Raw genomic sequence first — 23,230 nt, 5'->3', positions numbered from 1 at the left:
TGCATGTGTGAAATTGAGTATGAGAGATAGAGAGATGGGCAAAATGACCAGACACCTATAGTAAGGTAACGTAGGTGTAGAAGAGGACTCAGATCTTTCTCAGGTCTTGCCAATGGTGTCACGTCAGGCATGGCATCCTAAATGTAATTCTGCCTTCACCTCTGCTACATGCACGAGTAACCTTTAGCTCAATACTGTAGTGGGTTGGAATCAATTGTGGAAAAAAAACATGCTTATAAAGGTATTGAGAAATTAGCTTAACAACATTTCAATGTTAAACTTCTTGAGCTCATTGAGTGCTTCTCTTTCGTTACAGCTTAGAAAAAACTTCTCAAATCAGCTATTTATGAGGCTTTATTTTGGTTATAATACTGCATTAGAATTTAGCTGGATATTAACACAATTGGTTCATTAGTTTGCCAAACTTTATGGAGTTTCTTTTAAATTTAGAGTTTCAAAGAGACTGTTGCACCAGTATCTAATAATAATAATAATAATAATAATAATAATAATAATAATAATAATAATAATAAAACAATCCCTTGGACATAAAAGCACCTAGCTGAAGAAACACCCACACACAAACAGCTGCAGATGTGTTAACTTGAAAATATGAACGAGTGTACAGTGAATTGGATAGTGGTTAGATGCATGCATTTAGCTCCATGCTTCACAGTGAGAGCTGCAGTGTGTTGCGGACCGAAGCACAGGGCACTTGTGCTTCGAAACGAAATAACAAAACTAATTTACTCGCTTATTTACAATTAGAATGAGAAGGAACATGTTTGGTTGCCGCCTGTTTCTCAAGCTCATTATTTTTCAGCACTGGGTGAACAATGGAAGTTAAAAAATGGAAACAAAATAATCAAAAATGGATCTGACAGACCTTGCCATTCACTGTCAATGCTGGAGCTCAATCAATGCCATTCAGGGTTTCAAAATTATGTAAACAGCAAGTGTCGTGTTAAACAAATTTCACTCACGTGGGATTTTGTGCAGTTCATTCATGAACTTGTCTTTGACTTTGGAGAACATCTCATCTTTGGTCTCATGGGGACCGGGTCCTGCTGCCTCTGTGCTGTTGCCTGATACCTCAGGCGCTGCACTAGGCACAGGGTTCCCCACCAGAGCCTCCCTTCGACTCATCGCTGGATGTGGCAGCCAGGCAGAAGCTAACCAAGGAAAGACAAAAGAGGGTTACTCATATTATCTGGAATATTAATAAGAAAATGTCATGTGCACATTCACAATTCTTCCAATATCTTTGTCTGTTGGTTAATGTATACCACAAGGATTTGTAGGTGCCTACAATTATGTCCTAATAAATTTATGTTGAACAACTACAGAAAAATTTGGGGAATTTTGATTCATTCCACTGATTTGAATCTTTTGATTCTGTTAAACAACAGCTAATTCAGATTCGTTCCAGTGAAAGTTTTTGTAGGTTACATCAATACACATGTAGGTGGCACCAATGAGTGTCGTAAGTGAGTCACTGAATTATTCACTCAACTAATTTTGCATTCGCAATCCTTGATACAAAGACTCACATGTGGAACTGAATGGACATCATGACCTTTTTTGTTTAGTCATTATTGGTCAGAAGATTCTTGTTCACAAACAACATGTTCCAGTTCATTCTGTTCATTAATGAACAAAATTCTCTCATTCAGTGAGTCTCGTTAAGACTCAGAACGATGGCTTTTTCAATGAAGAGGCATATTCATTCATTTAGCTTGTTCAAACAATAAAATACTTTTTTATGGGCCACACAGGAAATTTGCTTAAGTCTTCTAAAGTCACCAAAGCAGTCATATAATTTACAAAGGAAAATCAGTGCATGAAAGTTTAAGTCGTTCACTTAAAACACTCGTTTACAACACCATTAATGGGGGATATAGATAGAAGCAGATAACAGGTCAGGAAGTGAGAGATGGAGTGAGAATGAGAAAGATGAAAACTCCAGTGTGTGAGAGGAAGGTGGAGAATGAGGTGTGATTTCAACAGGAAGTCTCGACTACAGCATGAACGAACACGCTGTGAGGTGTGTTTAGCTGTTTAAACATCCTCCCATCCATCCTTCCTAATCTCCTGCTCGCATTTACTCAGTCCTCTGTTCATTTTCTCACTTGCAGACTCTCTCTGCCTCCCCAGTTCATGTGCAGTCAGTGTCGTATCTCTCTCGCCAGTACCGGCATGACCCCAGGAGGTCCTGAAGACCTACAGTAGGTCGTAGTATGTGCTGATGAACAGCGAGCAGACTGTGAGTCTTGTTCTCTTCTATCCACAGGACACGCAAGACTCCTGCACAGCCGGTGTCACTGCCATTGTACCTGCTCTGTAATTAATGCCTTTGTCAATCACTCAGATGTAATAATAATAGATGGAATGAATGTGGCAGGTACGAAACCTCAAAGTTTAGAGGAGTCAGAATGAACTTACAGTAAGTTTAATTAGACTTTCTATTGGGTCCTCCTTTCTCTGCAGGTGACTGGCTGGAAAAAATATGAAACCGTTGGAGCTGTTGTGTTGGACAGGTTGTCATCGCTGTGCTCATGTCGCTATGGTGACAGCAGGATTGATGGCCTACAGGTTATATGGAGTGTGTTGCGGGTTTCTTGTAGTTTGAGAGAGTTTGAAGGGCAAACTAGAGAAGGGCAAACTGAAATATTTCAGAAAATGGGTTGCTTGGTGTTTTGTCTGACAAATTAGGTATAAATTAGAAGTTTAGCTGGTTCAGAGATACTTTAAGAAATGCTTATTCTCTTGCTGGAAGTGCCTGATCAGTTTTCTGTCTTAGACACATAACAACTATATAACCAACTACAAATGTCCTATAGAAACTGATTTTGAACAACTGAGATGTGTAACCAAAGCTGGTGTGGTATAAAACAGTTATAAAACAGTTGGATACACATCTTTTTTCAGGAGTCTTTGATGAATAGAAAGTTAAAAACAGATTTTAGCTGAAAGAGAATACTTTTGTAACATAAATTAAGCCTTTACTGTAACTTTCAATCAATTCAAATGCATCCTTGCTGAATGAATACATAACTGTTTTCAACATTAACAATAATAATAAATGTTTCTTGAGCAGCAAATCATCATATCAGAAGGATTACCGAAGAATCATGTGACAAGACTGGAGTAATAATGCTAAAAATTCAGCTTGGCCAACACAGGAATCATTTTTTTAAATAAATGCATTTTAAAGTATATTTAAATAGAAAACAGTTATTTTAAAGTGTAAAAATCTTTCACAACATTACTGTTTTGCTATATTTTTGATCAAATAAATGCAGCATTGGTGAGCAGAAGAGACTTCTGATAAAAACATTAAAAATATTGCTGCTCTAAAACTTTTGAATGGTAGTGTACACTTCTATTAAAATGGATATTAATTAAACATCTATAATGTACTATAATGAAGGAAGTGTTGGGAAAAAAAGTAGTGCAGATCTCTCGCTCTCTCTCTCTCTCTCTCACACACACACACAATCACAAGGATATCCTCCACCTCAGTATAAAGTACCATAGCACTAACAGTAGACCCCATCAACGTACAGTGTTACAGCCCCAGTACTTTTTTTTTAATAAGGAATAAAGATGTTGACCAACAGCTGGTCAAGCCTGTGTGCTGCTGGCTGCAAACTGACGCTAATGATTTATCCACACCCTAACCAAGCTGCAGACTCTATGGGGAAGTGTTTACATATGTACACAACAGCAGCTGTGTGGTCTGCTGACACAATAGGGTGTGAAGAGCACAGGATTCAACAGCTGAGGCACTCACTACCCATGGCTAGTTTTGGTTACACATCTCAAATCAGTTCAAAAGCAGTTTTTATAGGATTTTTGTAGTTGGTATCTACTGTAGTTGCCATGTTTCTAAGACAGACAACTGATTAGGCACTGGTCTTTAAAAAACTAAATGTCATGTCTGGGCTAGTCTGGTTAACACAAGGTATGCTACCGGTACAATAACTAGCATTTCTCAAAGTTTCACATTGCAAAATTTGTCCTTGTAGCATATAAGAGAAAATAAAAAAGGCTTTTGTGTGTGTGTGTGTGTATTCCGCACATATGAATAGCATTGCCGCGCACCTGCGAAGCTAGACTGCTTCACATGGTGAGTCATAGAAGTCCATTATAGACCTACACAAAAAGCCATAATTACTCACAAACGGGTCGAGGCTCTGCAAGAATGTCCTTTAGGCCATTACTTGTATCACACAGACAAAAGCAAGTTGCACGTTTAAGAGCTAAAACAGCAGGATGCGAGAGACATGCTCGTAGGAGGCAACTTTGTGTAAACCAAATGAAAGTGCCCAGTGAACAGACTTCACAAGGATTGCAGCCCTCTCCATCCAAACAGCAAAACGGCCATTTTAAAGCAAAACTGCATAAAATATAGCAAAGGCAAAGGAGCTAATCATCCAGACTTTAAAAATACAATCGCCATGAAATGGTAACAATGTCTTTGCAGGTCTCTATTAGATTTCAGAGAGCTAAAAGCAGGAGCAGTTCTTGCATTTGGAGATTTTGTGTAGTGTGCCTTTGAGATGAATGATTCATTTGAAAACATACTCTGTTTGATGATTTGCACATACAGAACAGCTCAGAAATTAGTTTTAACACACTATAGCCTCACATTGCCAGACTTTTCACTGTAAAACATCATCAAATTTGTAACTTACTCTAGACAAGTACAGACATTCTTATGCCAGAGTTGCCCAAAAATTTGATGCCAACATATAAATCTGCAGCTATATTTTTTGGACATGTTTACTCTTGTGTGTCATTTTGGGGTGGGCTTATCTGAAATAGTTGGTACCAGTGTGGAAAAACTGACCTACTGTACAGTAAACACAGAATAAATTAGTGGAAATATGTGTAGACTTTGTAATGATAACATCATTCTTTCCAAAAGTAACAAGCACTAATTATTCACAGACATAATTAGCAGAAAACACAGTTCTGTTTCTTCATATTTAATTAATTGTTATTAGGTGTCTCACACAAAACTGATTATCTTTAAAGAATTTAAGCCAGACCTTGACAAACCCGCCCCTCAATCTGTCAGTTAAATGCATCAATTTGTGAATAAGTGTCTAGATTGAGTTACTGGGCTCTATAATACACCCGGCGCAATGCGGCGCGACGCAAGTGTTTTTTTGCTAGTTTCAGCCTGACACAGTTATCATTTTCACATCCTGCGCCACGCTGTTTAAATAGCAAATGCATTTGCGCCCATTTGTGCACTCATGGGCATGCTGGTCTAAAAACTAGGTGTGTTCAGGCGCATTGTTGGAGTGTTGCTATTTTGAGGCAACTGAAATAGACCGCACCATTGACCAACTAAAACCTGGTCTAAAGTCAATGGCGCAGTAGTTTTTTTGTTATTTAAAGAGCGCGTTAGTATAGGCGGGTCCACAGCGCGCGTACACTCTGCTTATTACACACACATGGACGCACAGCAGCACACAAACATAACAAATATAAAAAATTAAAGGATTGCAATGTAAAAGATTACTTTTGTGTAGGCTACAAAAATATAAAAATTGCTACATGTCATAATGGATAGTCATTGCATGTATCAGAATTAGGCTCCCTATTTGCTCACGCACGAGCTGCTCCGTTTCATCTCTGGAGATGCGTTCTGTCTTTGCGCTCGCAAATTCCGCCATGTAAACAGAGAATCCGCCATGGCGCGAGCGCAACTGGCTCTTAAAGGGAATGGGAGATGAGACTCTGATTGGTTTATGGCACGTTACGCCCAAAACATACCCATTACTCATTAAGAGAATAGGGACAACCCTTTTAGACCACGCATCGGGCGCGCCGACCATTTTTCCCGTCCTTAAACTAGCAATAGTGGATTCGGACACGCCCTAAGTGCACCTGGGCCGTGCACTTTAGACCTTGCATTTAGATCGTTAAAATAGGGCCCACTGAGTTACTGATTGAGTCACTAGTCACACTTTAATTTGGGGACCAATTCTCACTATTAAATAACTACCTAACTATGACTTGCCCCAATGAACTCCTAATTTGCTGCTAATTAATAGTTAGTAAGGTAGTTGTTTAGTTTAGGCTTGGGGTAGGATTAAGGGATCTAAAATATGCTCATGCCGAATAAGGCACTAATATGTGCTTTATAAGTACTAATAAACTGCCAATATGCTAGTAATTCATGCTAATAACCAACTAGATAATAGTGAGAATTTGTCCCTAAACTAAAGCCACTTAATTGCAGGTAAACTATAAAAACTACACTGACTGCATAATGTGCTTCCAGGATGCACCATACTCTCTTTACCCAGCCCAGTGTGGGCCATGGCACTGAGCAGGTGAAAAATCCTTACCCAATTACCACTCTGCCAGATGGCACAGCATGGCTTTCATTGCACTCGCTCCGGTGCTCTGCGCATCAAACCGCGCTTCTCTCCCTTCTTTCCTGGCTTCCTGCTTCATCCCCCCATTTTCCCAACTGGGTTACGCTCCTCCACTGAAACTTCCACTGCTGCCAGAGCAAAACTACGGCTCTATGCCATGCAGTAAGACACACTAAGCATTACTTTTGTGTACGCTGGGTTGTCATTTGGTGCTTGAGTTGCTTCTACTTTGGTTGGACTCTTCGTTTCTCACTTTTGAAGGCCCCAGAGTGTATTTTCTAAACTGTGGCACTTAAAACTGCGTCAGAGTGATGCATCGCCCCATAACCACCCCGGCGATAAATGTTAGTCATGTTATTAAATTAAATGGAAATGAAATAATATATATATTGAATTTATAAATGTGTATGTATATAACAACTAAAACCAGGGGAACAACTGCATATATGTGTGTACAGCCATGCACACATACATGTGTATATACTGTATATATATATATATATATATATATATATATATATATATATATGTGTATATGTGTGTATGTGTATGTATGTATGTATGTGTCTATGGTTGTACATGCACATATATGTAGTTGTTTTTTTGGTGTTTGGCTTAGTGTTATGTTAGAATCATTATTATACTCTTATACCTTTTGTTCTTTAATATTTTGAATTGTTTTTAGCTTTATTTTTGTTTTTCATTTAAATGTTAAGTTTTGAAATTTTGTTGTGTGCATTTGTCATTTTTATTTTTAAAATGTGTATTTATAAAGATTTAGCTTTTAGTTTTGGATCTGTTTTTAGTTGCTTTAATACTACAATTGATTGCTTCTGTTGTCCTCATTTGTAAGTCGCTTTGGATAAAAGTGTCTGCTAAATGACTAACTAAACTAAACTAACTAAAACTAAATGTTATCATGCGAGGGAGGGCAGGTGAGGATGCTTGGGCCCATGCCATTGCTCTTTCTTTCATCATGCAGAAATTAAAATAGTGACACAAACACACGCCTTGAATCACAATGAATGCCTTTTGCTTTGGACTTTGATCTTGGATGTCTATATGTCCTGGTTTAAATTCAGGGCTTAACCAAGCATGTAATCATCAATTACTTCCACTTAACTGGAGTTGACTTCCATTTGTCACCAGCGATACAGCCTTGCAACATGTTTATTGCATATTAAAAAAACAAACGCATGCATAATGCAATCAAGGAATGGTAGTGTGGATTTGCAACCGAGAGAAGACATTTCATATTCACTGATGCACTGAATATCAATGACGAATCACCATGTGCGTAATGCGTCTTCACAAGTTCTTATTATGTGTTTGAGTAATTTCTGTGAAATACTTGCAGATGTACCAGTCTCTCAGCACTGGGTATGAAATGGTGTGGTAGTGATTTCATTTCATGGAGTTGTTCATGGAGTTCATGGGCTCATGTTCATAGTCTTCCTTTCATAAGATTGCGTAATGCTGAATTTTCATGAACGGCAATGTTTTTGGTTTTATGTCAATGTTTCATGATACATGATATACAGTATTATATTTGTTTTAACTGTATACATTTGCAATTTAAATAATATTCATGAAAAATTTAATGAAATAAAAAAATTATAAATCATTATTCAGCAAATAAGAATGGAATAAATAAAAGCACAAGTTGTTGGAAAGTATGTATAAGGTGTAAATTATAAGTACTGTGTTAAAGCTTATAATAGCACCAATTGAATCAACACAAAGAACATTTCTGAGGAAAAATATTAACTATAAGTAAACTTACACTTATTTTAAGTTAGATCCACTATTGTATGCTGTTGCCGTATGGCAACATATCATAAAGTACCTTAAAATAATATTTTTTTTCAAAAAATTTTTTTACAGCACTTCAAGTTAAGCCATGCTTAGAAAAGAAAAAGAGTCAAATATTTTTTTCTATAGGTCTATCATAATGCGTGCGGAAGGAACATGCTTTACCAGTACTAAAACCAGTGTAATACACCATCAAATGATTTTGTTTTTCTTTTTTAAATGGCAAATTTTGAAGATAAAGAAGTAACAAACTGTTTGAGACAAAGTTGTTAGCAAGAAGGTGGAAAAAATACCTAAAACTGTTGTGTCACTCTATATAATTTGGCAGAGCAAATCTGAATTGGAAAACAGGTGAAAATTTCATCTCAATGAGGGTGTTGGGGAAAAGTAAATTGTTAATTGTGGGGGAATTAATGTTCTTGAACACATATTGTTTTATTTATAATTGTGTTCAATTCATTGTGCTATTGAAGGGAGATTTGTAACAAACAAAATAGGAAAAAAATGCAGAGTGGAGGGTGAATGCTTTCTGTTCTATATGTTTGCAAGAATGTGTATGTGTATAGAAAAGGAAGCAAGTGAGGTCTGATCAGTCTGATCTGATCTAGAAGGAACATGCTTTACCAGTACTAAAACCAGTGTAATACACCATCAAATGATTTTGTTTTTCTTTTTTAAATGGCAAATTTTGAAGATAAAGAAGTAACAAACTGTTTGAGACAAAGTTGTTAGCAAGAAGGTGGAAAAAATACCTAAAACTGTTGGGTCACTCTATATAATTTGGCAGAGCAAATCTGAATTGGAAAACAGGTGAAAATTTCATCTCAATGAGGGTGTTGGGAAAAAGTAAATTGTTAATTGTGGGGGAATTAATGTTCTTGAACACATTGTTTTATTTATAATTGTGTTCAATTTATTGTGCTATTGAAGGGAGATTTGTAACAAACAAAATAGGAAAAAAATGCAGAGTGGAGGGTGAATGCTTTCTGTTCTATATGTTTGCAAGAATGTGTATGTGTATAGAAAAGGAAGCAAGTGAGGTCTGATCAGTCTGATCTGATCTTGTGTTTGCATGAATAATAAATGCGGTTGTAAATAGTTGACTGTACAAAGGGAGTGAACTACAAAGGAAAAGTTCAAACCAAATCATTATTTGAGCTAGCAGTAAGGTGCATACAGTAGCTCAACTGTAATGACTCTGGAAAAAGCTGGAGTGGGAAGGGGCTAATGGTGTGTAATCGTTTAGTCAAACAACGGGTCAGAAGCACAGGAAGTAGAAAAGAACAAAAAAAGGACACATTTGGTTGAAAAAACACTAAAAAAACGTCTGGATGAATGCTATGGTTTGAATCAATAGTACAAATCAATGAGATGAGAAAGAGAAAGAAAGAGGAGGAGAGATGAAAAACACTGGTAACACAAACTGGATGCTACAGGTAATGAACAAGTGTGAACACGGATAAGCAGCTTCAACCTCTCAGCGGCAACAACAACAATCATGTTTTTAGTAGTAATATTTGATTATATAATGACCCATTGTAAATTCATATTTACATTTAGCTTATTCAGCTCTCGGATAGATTTTCTATTGTGTTTAATCAAACAAAATTCATAGTTAAACTTTTCCTTTACAGCACCTTTTCCTTAGCCTTACAAAACATTTCCCCAGGAAGAAAACTACCAAAATAACAAAATAACTGCCTGTAGCTTTATAGATAAAGTGTGTAATTTCTGCACCGCCAGCATCACCAAATATAATTGAAAAAATAATGATGTTTTCACACAGGTTTACCGTTTATCTTCATAAGAAGGGGATACATGAGTATTTTAATGTCAAACTCTTGTGTTTACACAGGTACGTTTTATTCTAGCGTTCATAATGTTGTGTTTCATTTAAAGATAATGTTCACCAAGACGTTCAAATTGCTTTCCCGTGGGGATAAAGCAATAATCATAGCAATGGAAATCTTTTGATCTGAAGGGAGAACCAACAATGCAATTATATTAAAATTAAATTTAAAAAAAGAAAACCGAACACAATTAAAGGCTGTATGAAAGCAAATAAATAGTTCACTGGTGTTGCGTCAAACAATTAAGAGCACTTTATTGAATTGCATGACACTTATCAGACAAATAGTAATTAAAGCCTCTAAAGTAAATGCCATTTCATTTTATGATCAAAACAAGTGCTATCTATAAAGGAACAGTACAGGAACTATATGAGTATGCAAAGTGCATACTAATGTATTTCAGTACATGCTGAAAATTGGATTGTAGATCATTAGCATCAGAACATTTCAGTACTTTTCTACTACACTTTAAAGGCAGGGATACAGTACAGAACTTTTAAAATTCGAACAGATTTTTAAAACACTAGGCATCATACATTTGTTGACTTTGTAAATACAGAGGAATAATTGGGCATCATACACTACAATGAAGTCATGGTAGTGGTAGTGTTGTTCCAAACACAACAAACTCACGCAGAAATATACATGCACTAGCGTTGATACATCCAGATTGTAATTAAGGACAAAAATCTAGGCAAATAGTGTGTACTGTATTCCAGTCTTAAGTGTTTGGTTTAAGCCATTTTCAGTTACTTGTGAAGGAACACTATTAAGGGATTGTTTCTATACTATAGTCAGTATGTTTTCATGAACTAGAGGTCAGTTGAATAATTAGGCCATAAGGAACAAACTGGAATGTCATGGGCAAAATGTACAATATGAATGTATAATTCACTTCTTTTTCAGCAAAACTGGCTGATAGGGGAATCATAGTAATTAACCTCCAGGAGACTTTAACTCTGCTATGGGACATGGTGACATTACAGCAAAATAGTCAACCACAGCTAAAACGGATGAAACCGGTAACACTGTAGTATAGGGACCAATTTTTTATATTAACTAGTTGCTTATTAGCTTGCCTATTATTAACATTTTAGCTGTTTAGTAGGACTTATAAAGCACATATTCTGCATGAGCATATTCTACATCCCTAATCCTACCCAATACCTAAACTTAACAACTACTTTACTATTAATAAGCAGAAAATTAGGAGTTTATTGAGGCAAAAGGTGTAGTTAATGGTGAGAACTGGACCTTAAAATCAAGTGTGACCATGAAACCAAACTAAAACAAAACCTGTCTGTCTGTCTGCCCAAACACTAAACACAAAAACACAAATTTCAGACAGTAAAATTACATTCTTGCAAAAGAAATTCTGGGCATCACTGTTGTACAATCACTCCATCAGGCCAACCAAGAAAAAAACAAGACTGGCTGTTGATAATACGTCGGCATTTATATGTAAACAAGAGAGTGAAATAGAGAGAATTGAAAGTAAGATAAGAGCAGTAGAATCCTCCGGTGTCCAGGGACTGTGCTTAAGTCCCCTGCAGTCCATCTCTAGGGTAATGAAAGTGGAAAAGTTATTAACCTCGCTTTGCTGAAGGGCCACTGCCTCTCTATTTAGCCCATGCACAAAATCCCCCCCTTTTCAATTACCTCTCGCCACCGCGGAGGATGATGAAAAACTCCTAAACATCTCTTTGTTGCTTATAAACTACCCTGGAAAAAGGACTTGAGACAGCGAATGCAGAATCACATCAGCTTGGGCAGAATACCCGACGAGTGTGAGGAACCCTCAGGGCATCGCTCACTCATCGGCTCACAGCTGCTCTCATTTAAATCCTGAACAAGTGTAAATAATGGACGTTTGGCTGAGGCAGGGCAGATCTGCTGGGGAAAGAGGGTACGTTTGGGAAGCAGGAAGCCATGTGAGTAATACAGACAGGTTTTTTGGCATATGAGTGTATTCGTAAGAGTAGGAAGCCAGCTGTTGCTTCGTCACATAACTTTCGTCTGCATGGAGACTGAAGTTCAAGCCAACTGTGTTTTTTCAACACCCCGACTTGTTTGTGACCAAAAAGCACTAATCATTTGTTCATTAACATGACACCAGTCAAACACTCCACCATTAAATGCTATTAGTCATCCAGTGTAGGCAATGGCCCCAGGCTAGGATGTCTGTTGTTCATTTCATCATGTTTTTTTCTTGTTTTGGAGTAATTGGGCTTGTAGGAGCCCTGAGCTTCTCTCATGTACACCCACACACACACATTTAGTGGTACAAATTGACAGAGAGTGACGTCTCAAATGGAGATCCTTCGGGAGCTTGGCGTCATGGCCACTGGCATCAAGCTGTGTGCATGCACATATATATGTACTGTATAGGAGGGCAGGTGAGTCAGCAGGTCAAAGAATAGATTTGTACAGGCAACAACTGAATAAACATACATTCACAATGAAGATACAGCCAGGTTTGAAAACATACATAACCACATAATAAATTTTACTAAAAAAATAATTCTGTAGGCCAAGGCTATTGCAAATTGATCAGCACCTTCAGTAGGTAAGTGTAAGCTGTCAAATCTGAGTGTGTGATATTAAGATGTTTTCTGTAACTCTATATGAGCCTCATGATAGAGTGTTTTTCTCAGGAGAAACATCTGAGAAGCAGGAGAGTCTCCTTTTGAAATCTATTTAATTTCACTGCTGTAGGCGAAACAATTGAGATATTAAAGAGATCACATTTGTTATGTTTAATATCATATGAGAAAGGTCTAACGGATCAACTTCAATTTACCCTTCAAATGTTTCAGAATGTGCTGTAATTAACAGGTCAGTAATGACAGAAAAGCCATACAATACCATGAAATAATGACCAAAAAGCAAGAGAAAATTCTACAAACTTCCAAAAAACTAATAATAATCAGTGCCTTGTCTATCCACCATGTGAAACTCATTTGACACAACTCTCCATTTTGTACTATGCCTGCTGCCATTTTACGACACTGAGGTGAACAGACACATATGTGGGTTAAAAAAGGATATCTTTAAAAAAAAAAAACAGGAAGGAGGACAGATAAAGAGACAGCGTGAGGGAAAAAAACGACAGCAGACGGGGTGGGGGGGGGGGGGGGGGGGGGTGGGGGCTTGGAGAGGGCAGGACCCTTGGGGCTAGAGGGAAAAAAGCTCGCTCAGAAAGATCAGAAGTGACAAGGTGAAGCAGAGCATGATGGGATTCCACTCTGCCTGTTTGGTATTTTTGAGAAGAGGCTTATATAATTGTTATGAATACAGCAGCAGATACATATAAATCTACAATACAGGCAAAGTAAAGCAACAACCTTAAAACTACATTTCTTAATAACAAAGGCAAAATGTTAAAACAACCAGTGGTGGAATTTGAATTGACTTTATAAATAAAAAGACTATGTTTCATCTTATTTTGCACTGAATGAGCATGGTACATCACAGGAAAATGGGAAATGACCCCACATTATTTATTACAGAGATTGTAAGGCAGTGCTGTACTGATATTCAGTCTATTTTTATTCTACTTATTCTCCTCCACAATTTCCTGCTATTAATTCAGCATGAACGGCTAAACATAGTTACATAATTTCATAATCTATTTTTTCTATAAACTTTAAATTTAGGATTAGATTTAAGAAAATCTCCCACTGACACCTTGTAATTCATTGCAATTTGACCTGAACTGACTACAAAATAAACAATGTTTAACTGGAATCTGAATTTACTGAATTAAATACATTCAACACAGGATGTTTGGTTTTACAACACTAGTTTTCAGACAAACCCTTTAGACTAAATATGCCTTTAAATGCAAGTGAACTATAATTATGATTTGTCATAGCTCAACTGTCAAAACACTCCTTTATTTAGGAGCATTCTTTTACAATGAATTATGCATACAGTGTGTGTGAGTGTTTTATAAATGTGAGTGTGTATATATAATACACTTTCTTTTAATTTCATTCCATTCTAACTCTCTTTCCTTACAGTCAATTTCACACTTCAATTTTGCACTATTCACAACCTCAGTTCAAACTGAATTAGACTTTTAGGTATTCTAAAATTCAATTCCACTGTGCACAGCCCTGGCATGAACAACAGTTTGATAAATACGCCTGTATAAAGCTTTAATGTGTGTTTGAGCAAGTGTTTGAGCAAGTGCTAAACAGCTCATAATGTCATACAAGGGCAGAGGGGTGATTAAACAACAGCAGCAATCTGATTACATTTGTAGCCAGGTTACGGTTGTGTTTGTGAGTGAGTGAGTGAGTGAGTGTGTGTGTGAGTGTGTGTGTGAGTGTGTGTGTGAGAGAGAGAGAGAAAATAATTGATTGGTATACCCTATTACTTCTCTTTTTATTCTTTATAGGAAGATGTCAGATGTGATGCAGTGTGTGCTAGTAGATTGCTTTTGGACCAAGGGCTCGGCCTTTCTCTTTCTCTCCCTCTCTCTGCCCTTCTCACCTGTGATTTACAGTGCCTGTAAGAGCCCTGTACACCTCTCTAATTGAAAAGGAAAGAATGGGACAGGCTAAACTGTCAGTGCACAAGGACACCTGACCGTCCCACTTCACCGCTCCCTCTACACTGGCATACAAGACACCGGTTTAAGAAAGAAACACATTACCATACAATAAGTGGCTCAAAACTGATACAAACACTCATAAATTACATCATTACTTGTGGGTGGGGCCTGCCTCATGATTTGTTGGGGCACCCCAAGATTTTTGGAACTCTATCTATCTATTAATTTGCACTGAGCTTCTTCCACAGATGCAGCTCCTAACAACTCATTCTGCTCTCTCCATGACTCCCACGTTGGCGACTCTTTAATTTTTTGTAGATAAAGAGAGTATTTTGCAGCTGGCACTTCACACACACTCACACAAGCAGTCAGTATGTACTTGCAAGGGCTGTTTGTCCTGAGAGTGTGAATTTGAATATATTTCAGCATTGCATAACACTTTACATTTTAGGATTTTATCCTACGGAGTGGCTTTATGAAAGAGAAGAATCCACCACTGCTGGCAACACTCTAAATTCACCGGTTTTGTGATTTACATACTTCCACAGGCAGTCTGAGAGTCTCTTCTAATCTCAGAAGGCTTTGGCCTAATCCAAACCTCCTCAGGTTTTCCCCTTGATTAATTTAGAAGAATAGCAGAAAGGTTCAATCCAGACTGCTAACCTGTCCCTTTTCATTCAGTATTAAATTTACAGCACATAGGTGAGAATTGGGTTTGACTTTGGTTTTGTATTTGATTTTTAGATTGGTCATTTCACTTGGTATCAATCAGCAGCTGCTTATATTAAGAAATTATATATTCTTGGGGAAGAAAAAGGCTCCAACATTGTTTGATTGTATTTCAGTTACATTTCTCAAATAATAAAACTATGAAATTATAATTTTTTAAATGAGCTACAAAACACATTATGTGGCTTAAAAAGGATATCTTTCAAAAAACAGGAAGGAGGACAGAGAAAGAGACAGAGTGAGAGAAAAACGACAGCAGACAGTGAACCATGCATGCAATTTGCATGTTAAAATTGAACTCTTAAGCAACAATTTATACTATTTGCATTCTTAATACAAATTATAGATCTTATTGTGCATATTTCAACAGTGCATGCAAGTTTCTGATCTTTCAAATTTTAATAACTTGCTCCGTCCTTTCTTCTTTATTAAATTCAAAATTAATAATATAATAATTTAATATCATATTTGATATTTAATTATTATTAATTAAAATAAATAATAATGAAATAATTCCCTAATTTAAAACAATATATCATAAATAATACTTAAATAATTACAAAAAAAAGTCAAATTACACAAATAAAATGGTTTGTTTATGCAGTTTCATTTACATTAAGGTAATCAATTTGGCTACATACTTTCTTATAGAAATACAAACAAATTGCCACAGGAGGGTCTGTAAGTCTGAAAATCCTTTTACTGTATCTGAATTCTGTACTGTAATGAAACATTATTAGTGCAGAACCCTTTGTTGAACAGCATGACCATTCAGCTGGATCAACACCAAACCAGCAGTGACCAGCCTAAGTTGGTCTATCCTGTAGGCACAAGCACATTAGTGTGTCTTTCTATTCGCAAATAAAGTCAATTCTGGCATGTTTCTTCACACGCTAGCAGAACGAAAAAGTGATAGACGAAGATAGAGAGAGGTGAGGATGAAAGAAGAGGAAGTGTGATGGAAAGGGTTCTGGTGATGGTGAATATGTGTGTGTGTGTGATGGTTGGATTCTGACAGGTAATCTAAAGTGCAGTGGTTCTAGTGTTCAGCATTCTCTTCTCTGATGTGAACTGACAGTCACAGGACAGTCTGACTGATGTTTCCACTTCTCACTCTCTGCATGTCTCAACATGCTGTAACATCTCCTTTTCCCGATCAGTCTCTTTCTCATTCTGTGAAGGACAAACTGTGCTAGTGGAGAGTGGAAAAAAGAAGATGAAATAAACAAGCATAAATGCTGAAGCCAGTGTACAGTTGTGCTTAACAGTGTTCGAACTATACTGTAGACTTTGGGGGAGCCCACTTGTTTTTTTTTAATAACGGGGGGTTGGGGTTCGTGCGCATGCGAGTGCCTCAAAAGAGCGCTTACAATGACTTACAAAGATACATAACAGCTACAAGTGTATGCACTACTTGCTTTATGCAAGCACTATATAGGATAAATCACTATACAGGATTGACCCTATTATACTTTATTGACACGAATTGATAGGTGAAACAACAAACAGCCACCCACAAATAGTCTAGAAACAAAGCATCAGGCTGTCTTTGAGTTCACATGAACAACGGTTAATGTAAAGTTAATTGTCGTCAGGCTACAGAAGAATACCATAATTCCTCCGTTCAATTAGGCCTAAGACATCGCAGACCTATAACAACCCAGCCACAACACATAATTGCGAATAACATGCCTTACTTTAACACAGAATCAACCACAGAGTCCAACGTTTATATTTTTTCTACGAATCTTTGAGTTAATATGTACTAAACATGAGTGGAATTTGCACCGCAGCGCCCCCACACCTTGATGCTCATGACAAGAATAGCATGTATAGTTATCTTTATTGACGTGAATTATGTTTAAATCGCCATCATGCATGAATGAATGATATTTCTGCAATTTTACACATAATAATCCACGATGAACACATTACAGAAAACTGAAAATGCACGTCAAAATAACACATTGTGAATATTTTTTGAGACCCCCCAAAATTTCACAAATCACGTTTTCAAGGGAGCCTAGCTCCCCCGTAGTTCGCACCCTGGTGCTTAAGCTTTCACACTTCTTCAGAATCTGTATTGCAAAAATAAATTAACACAAATAAAAAGAGTAAAACTATTTTTTATTGTAATAAGATTTTTTAATGATAAAATTAAGTGGATTTTTCTTTTATTTCTATTTATTTGTTTAATGTTACAAATTTCGGATGCAGTATGTAAATTTATGATCACAACTGTAAGATGCTCAAAGCAGAAGGCAGAGGACTTGAGGGTTGTGCGGATCTTGAGACAGCAGAATCTGTCCTGCTTTGACGTTTTATTCATCAAAGCTAATTAGTATTACGATTATAAGTAGATTGAGGAAAAAGAGAGAGAGAAAGAGAGAGAGAGCAAGAGCTGTCAAGCTCATCAAGTGAAGACTGTTTTCATTGCTCAAGTCAAGAATCATTACAATCATTTACAACTGCGCAGGCAAAGCCATGATTGACACTAACAAACCTGTCAGAGAAGTCTCAATGTAAATTTCCTCTTTGTTATTTCCTAGATTTAGATTTAGATTTTTTTTCCTGGGAATTGGGAAAATCTTTCACAATTATATTATTGAATTATTCATTTGGAAGTGTTTTCAATAATATAACTGTACTTATGCATAGGTGAATTCATTTAAAGGGTTAGTTCACCCCAAAATGAAAATTCTGTCATTAATTACTCACCCTCATGTCATTCAAAATCCGTAAGACCCTATGTCATCTTCGGAACACAAATTAAGATATTTTTGATGAAATGTGAGACCTCTCAGTCCCTGCATAGACAGCAACGCAACTGTAATGTTCCCAGGTCCAGAAACGTAGTAAGGACATAGATAAAACAGTCCATGTGAACTCAGTGGCTCAACTTCAGTTTTGCGAAGCTACGAGAATACTTTTTGAGAGCAAAGAAAATAACAATGTATTTAAAATTGCAGACAGACGCCGAACGGCGCCGCCAGTGTGCCTACACTCATAGAAAATAATGTATTTGAATTTTAAAGACGTGGTGCGACACTGCTCTTCTCGTCCGGTGCGCGACCGCCTGGAACGCTGTTTTTTTTCACCTCCGTGCCCAAACGTCTTTGTTTGGGCTTCCGAAAGCGGATGATGTCAGGAAACAGTTGTTGCAATTTACTTTTTAACTCGAGCATTTACTTGTTCCTGAGCATTATAACCTCGATTTGCTATTGTGTGCTACGCATTTTACTGAGGACAGCTTCCACATCACGAGTGAGAAGTGCCGGATTCCCAAAAGCTTTTGTTTGAAAGACGGAGCAAAGGGGCGTGGCAGTACTGAAACACCGTCTAAGCTGTTCGCCAATCACAACGCACTGAGACAGCAAACCAATCACAACACATTTTGTTTTTCGGAAGGCGGACCTTCATCAAAGCCAGAACTAATCGAGCCGTTTGTGCCAGCCTGGGGAGAAAGGTATTTTAATAATAACCACCAAGCATGAGAGCATGTTCTAGTACACCCCCAAAACAAAATCAAGACCTTGTAAAAGAGCATAATAGGACCACTTTAACAATTCTTCTCCCCCAAGTTACGTCTTCCGGCATTTTGAAGAGTACCCAAGAGCGTAATTGACGTAATCAGTGTTGTTTACATTCAGGAGAAAGTGCGCGCATGAACGTAATCTGCGTAATCAGCGTTGTTTACACTTAGGGGAAAGCATGCGTATGCATTGTGATACTCTCTAAAATGGCAAAAGACGTAACTCGGGGGAGAAGAATTGTTGATAAAATTATGTTATTTTTGTTTTCTTTGCGCTCAAAAAGTATTCTCGTAGCTTCGCAAAACTGAAGTTGAGCCACTGATGTCACATGGACTGTTTTATCGATGTCCTTACTATGTTTCTGGACTTGGGAACATTACAGTTGCGTTGCTGCCTATGCAGGGTCTGAGAGCTCTCACATTTCATTAAAAATATCTTAATTTGTGTTCCGAAGATGAACGAAGGTCTTACGGGTTTGGAATGACATGGAGGTGCGTAATTATTGACAGAATTTTCCTTTTGGGGTGAACTAAACCTTTAAGAAGGGAAATTAATACTTTGGTGACCAACAAGACTTGGTGACCATTTTCCATGTTAGTAAACATAAACAAAAAAACTAGGTAAAATAAAGTGCACATGCACACCTCACCCTGGCCAATACAAAAAAAATCCATACAAACACTCCAAAACTACTGAGTCACATATAAATATTCAAAGATGTACCAACAGCATGCTAAAAGATTTGCATTGCATTGAATTTTAAAACATTGATTTGCACTGAAAGAGTTGTGTGTGTGGTCATATCTAGCCTCTGTTCAAATGCTATTTTAGATGCCATTTGACTAATGCTGGGGGTGGGGATATTGATCTTGTTGAAGCGTTTTTGTAAAGGATTTTTGTTTGTGCAAAACATTAGAAAGATCTCCCACTATTCCTCTCTCTTTTTATCTCATTCTCTTTCTGAATAGGTTTGTTGAGATGGTACTGGTAATAGTAGCAACTGGATTGTCAAAAGCGGAGGGTGTCTTGATGCTTCAGTGTCTAAAAGATCCTGTCAATCGACTCCACAAAAATAACCTCGTCTGGCTCGTCTCCAATTACAATGCCAAAAATGGCAGGAGAAATGTAATTCCAATCGATCCCCACCTCTTTTAACAGCTCAATGACTGGGACATTGGTTCAGTGAAGGGGAGGCACAAGTAAAGAGAGAATGAAGAAGTGAGAGCGCCACCTGCAGTCAGACCTGAGCGTTGACTAGGGTGAATCTGACAATTACCACCATAGGATCACATGGACAGTCACAGTGTTACCTTTAAAAGTGCAAAATAGTTCAATCCAGCACCACACTCAGGTGTGAAAACTCCAAACAGTTCCCCACAGCAGCGTCGTCTCTGAACAAAACAAGTGCTAAACGTTTCAGATGGCTGGCCTGTCAAATAAAGCCATCTGCTAATTCCCAACAAATGAATCGTAAGGCGGCAGGCTTAGCCGTTCCTTTAAAGGCCTCTCTTCTGCACTAATTTCTCTACATGTGCAGCATTCAGACAGTGGGAAATTTAAGCGAGCCTGTTAATTAATTAAGCATGGCTGAGTGGTATTTTGGAAATGGGAGTAACTGAATAAGACAGAGACAGAAGACAGAGAGACTAAGCCAAGATGAATATGTTCTGACCTCTGTTAGGGTGTGTTTGCTTTAGAGGAAAGACATCGCTGTTACCGAATCCTAGAGTCTTTATGCTGCAGCACGAAGAAAATATTTACTAAGCCATCATGTCATTATGTCCTATAAACTCAATCTGACCTAATTTTACCTTTGGACACATCCATTTTACTAAACACCAGCATTGTTTGCAAGTCTGGTATCAAACTAGCCATTGAAAACGTTAATGTACTTTCGCTCGGTTCAAAGTAAGCCATTTCCAGAAGTGGCTATTAGTGCTTTTCCCAGAACACTGAGATATCGTTCTTTCTAGTGATCTATGCAGATAAGAGGTCTGCTACCAGAACTGAGCCCAGTGAGACCCAATAAACTGATGAATTTGGATCAGATCAGTTTTGTTTTGTTTATGAATCAGTTCACACTCATATTATATATGCGTTTTTGTTCTCTCCAATTTGAAGAGAGTGTGTACTGTAACTGCTTCAAGGGCTGACTATAGTCACAAAAACAGTATTTGTGTGTGGGTTGTTCAGGAGAATATCAGTGGGCCTACTGAACAAGTCAGTGTTGTGAGTCTGAACAAGACAAACTCTTGTATGTGAACATCCTGAATGAGGAATCGTGAATGAGGATCTGCTGATGTACAGACACTCGCTTGACATGCAAAAATGTAACGAACAGAAAAAGAGTAATTGAAAAGATAATCTGTATTTTTTCCCTCAGTGAACAGATTTAAAACCACTAGATTCGATTTCATATACTACAAAAATAATTATACATATTACTGTTCAAGATTTTGGGGTCAGTAAGTTGTTTTTTGTTTGTTTGTTTGTTTTAGTTTAAAAATAGCATTTCTCATTTCTAAAATGAACATTTCTATTGAGTTGATTAAAAGTAAAAACATTTATAATGTTACAAAATATTTCTAAATCAAATAAATGCTGTTCTTTTGAACTTTCTATTTATCAAGATTCTTGAAAAAGGTATCACGTTGATGAAGCACCACAACTTTTTTTAACATTCATATTAATAAAACATTTCTTGAGTACCAATCAGCATATTATAATTATTTCTTAAGGACCATGTGACACTGAAGACTAGAGTAAAGATTGCTGAAAATTTAGCTATGGCATGACAGGAATAAAATTTTAATTTTAAAACACGTTAAAATAGAAAATAGTTTGTAGTTTAAATAGTTTAATTCACAATATTAATGTTTTATTGTATTTATGATCAAATAAATGCAGCCTTGTTGAGTACAAGAAACATAATATCTTATAAACTCCATACTTTTGAAAGGCAGTGAATTATACTATGCATTCAAAATTATACAAAAGTAATAAATAATAAACAAATAATAAACTGTTTTAGTTTTACACATCTTTGAGCCAGTGAAAAAAGTCTACTTCCTTACATCTGGATGGGTTGGGTAATGCCACAGGTTCTAGCTTACAGGTCATGTTCAGGCTTAACACTCATGCAGGCCTCTTATGTTAATCTCTTTTAGCAAACAGAAAAGTTTGCCTGTACAATTACAATGTGTCTCGGAAGTTTCTGCAGAATTATTTTCACTTTCTCTTTTACTTGTTCTTTTCCTTCGGGTCAGCTATTCTAAACAGGCCATTAGCATCAGTAGCACCATGAGGCCGGTGCTTCCCATCAAGCCACCCGACCATGCTCACCAGGGGGCCTCCTTTCTGCCCTGTCCAAGGATTGCATTGAGAGAGTATGAAAGGGAGGGAGGAAAGGGTGATGAGAACGAAAGAGAGGGTTTGCCAGAGGCACAGCTGAAATTGCTCCATTAGGAAACTCTGTTTGAGCTGGGTGAATGAGACAGGGGGGGAAGATAGATATATGGGCTTATGCCACAGCCTCTGTATCTTTATCCCAAAAGATTTCTCTGATGGTTTTTTAGGACATCATAACTGACACGGCACCTGTATCGTGACTTCCTCCGCTGTGGCTTCACCATTTTAGATCTTGTTTTGAAATGCAGGAAGCATGAAAAATTCAGTGACTTAGTCGCTAACATTTATTACGAGGGAGCAGTTTGGATGGTGATCTCATCAAGGCTTCTTTATACTTCCTTTCAGAAGGACTGAATTATAAGTAGCATCTCTCTCAATCCTTCACAATTCATGTATGATTCCATTTCAATGGAAGTCATAAATGCAAAAAGAAGCCAAAAAAGTCCAATGGATTTATTAAGATATCAATTGAAATCCCAGTTATTCATCCCATAGCATAACCACTGCAGTAGTAGAAAGGCATAATGTGATTTTATCAAACTGAAAACGCACTCCTTTAAACGGGTCAGCGTTGAGAGTGAGACTGAGACTTTTGAAGCAGCAGAATAATTTTTTCATGAAGTAATAATCTTGTCATCTTCAGTGGAAAGAGATCCACCACGTTCGGACAAGGTATCATAAAATGTACTTTCTCTCTTCTGCAGTCAAAGGTGAACAGCAATTATTTTCATTTTCTTATTTGAAAAGTTGGCTCTTTTGCATTTTATTTTCATGTTCAAATGATGAAACTGGGAATTAGATCTCAAGACTACAGCGACATGATTTTAAAATCCTTATCATGCATGGTTTCAGCCTCTGACTGAGGATGCCTGTAATTTCATGCCAGACGTTCCTGACACAATCTATATGGAGCAATACATGTCAAATAAACAAATGGACTGCTGG

The 23,230-nt window shown here is 37.3% G+C and overlaps 1 protein-coding gene across 6 annotated transcripts in view; it reads right to left on the bottom strand.

Annotated features, from left to right (window-relative positions):
* Positions 1-23,230, bottom strand: part of LOC107590640 (synaptotagmin-1-like) — a 237,901-nt gene that overhangs the window by 39,362 nt on the left and 175,309 nt on the right. For all 6 annotated transcript variants that reach the window (XM_016279544.1, XM_016279534.1, XM_016279553.1 and 3 more), the window contains one exon: positions 984-1,172. In XM_016279544.1, coding sequence (XP_016135030.1) covers positions 984-1,146 — 163 coding nt within the window. In that variant the 5' untranslated portion in view covers positions 1,147-1,172. The remainder of the gene's footprint in view (positions 1-983; positions 1,173-23,230) is intronic.

This window comes from Sinocyclocheilus grahami, unplaced genomic scaffold, assembly GCF_001515645.1.
Source record: "Sinocyclocheilus grahami isolate Dianchi unplaced genomic scaffold, SAMN03320097.WGS_v1.1 scaffold8.1, whole genome shotgun sequence".
Classification (NCBI taxonomy): Eukaryota; Metazoa; Chordata; class Actinopteri; order Cypriniformes; family Cyprinidae; genus Sinocyclocheilus; species Sinocyclocheilus grahami.
This window is presented reverse-complemented; position numbering and strand designations above follow the sequence as displayed.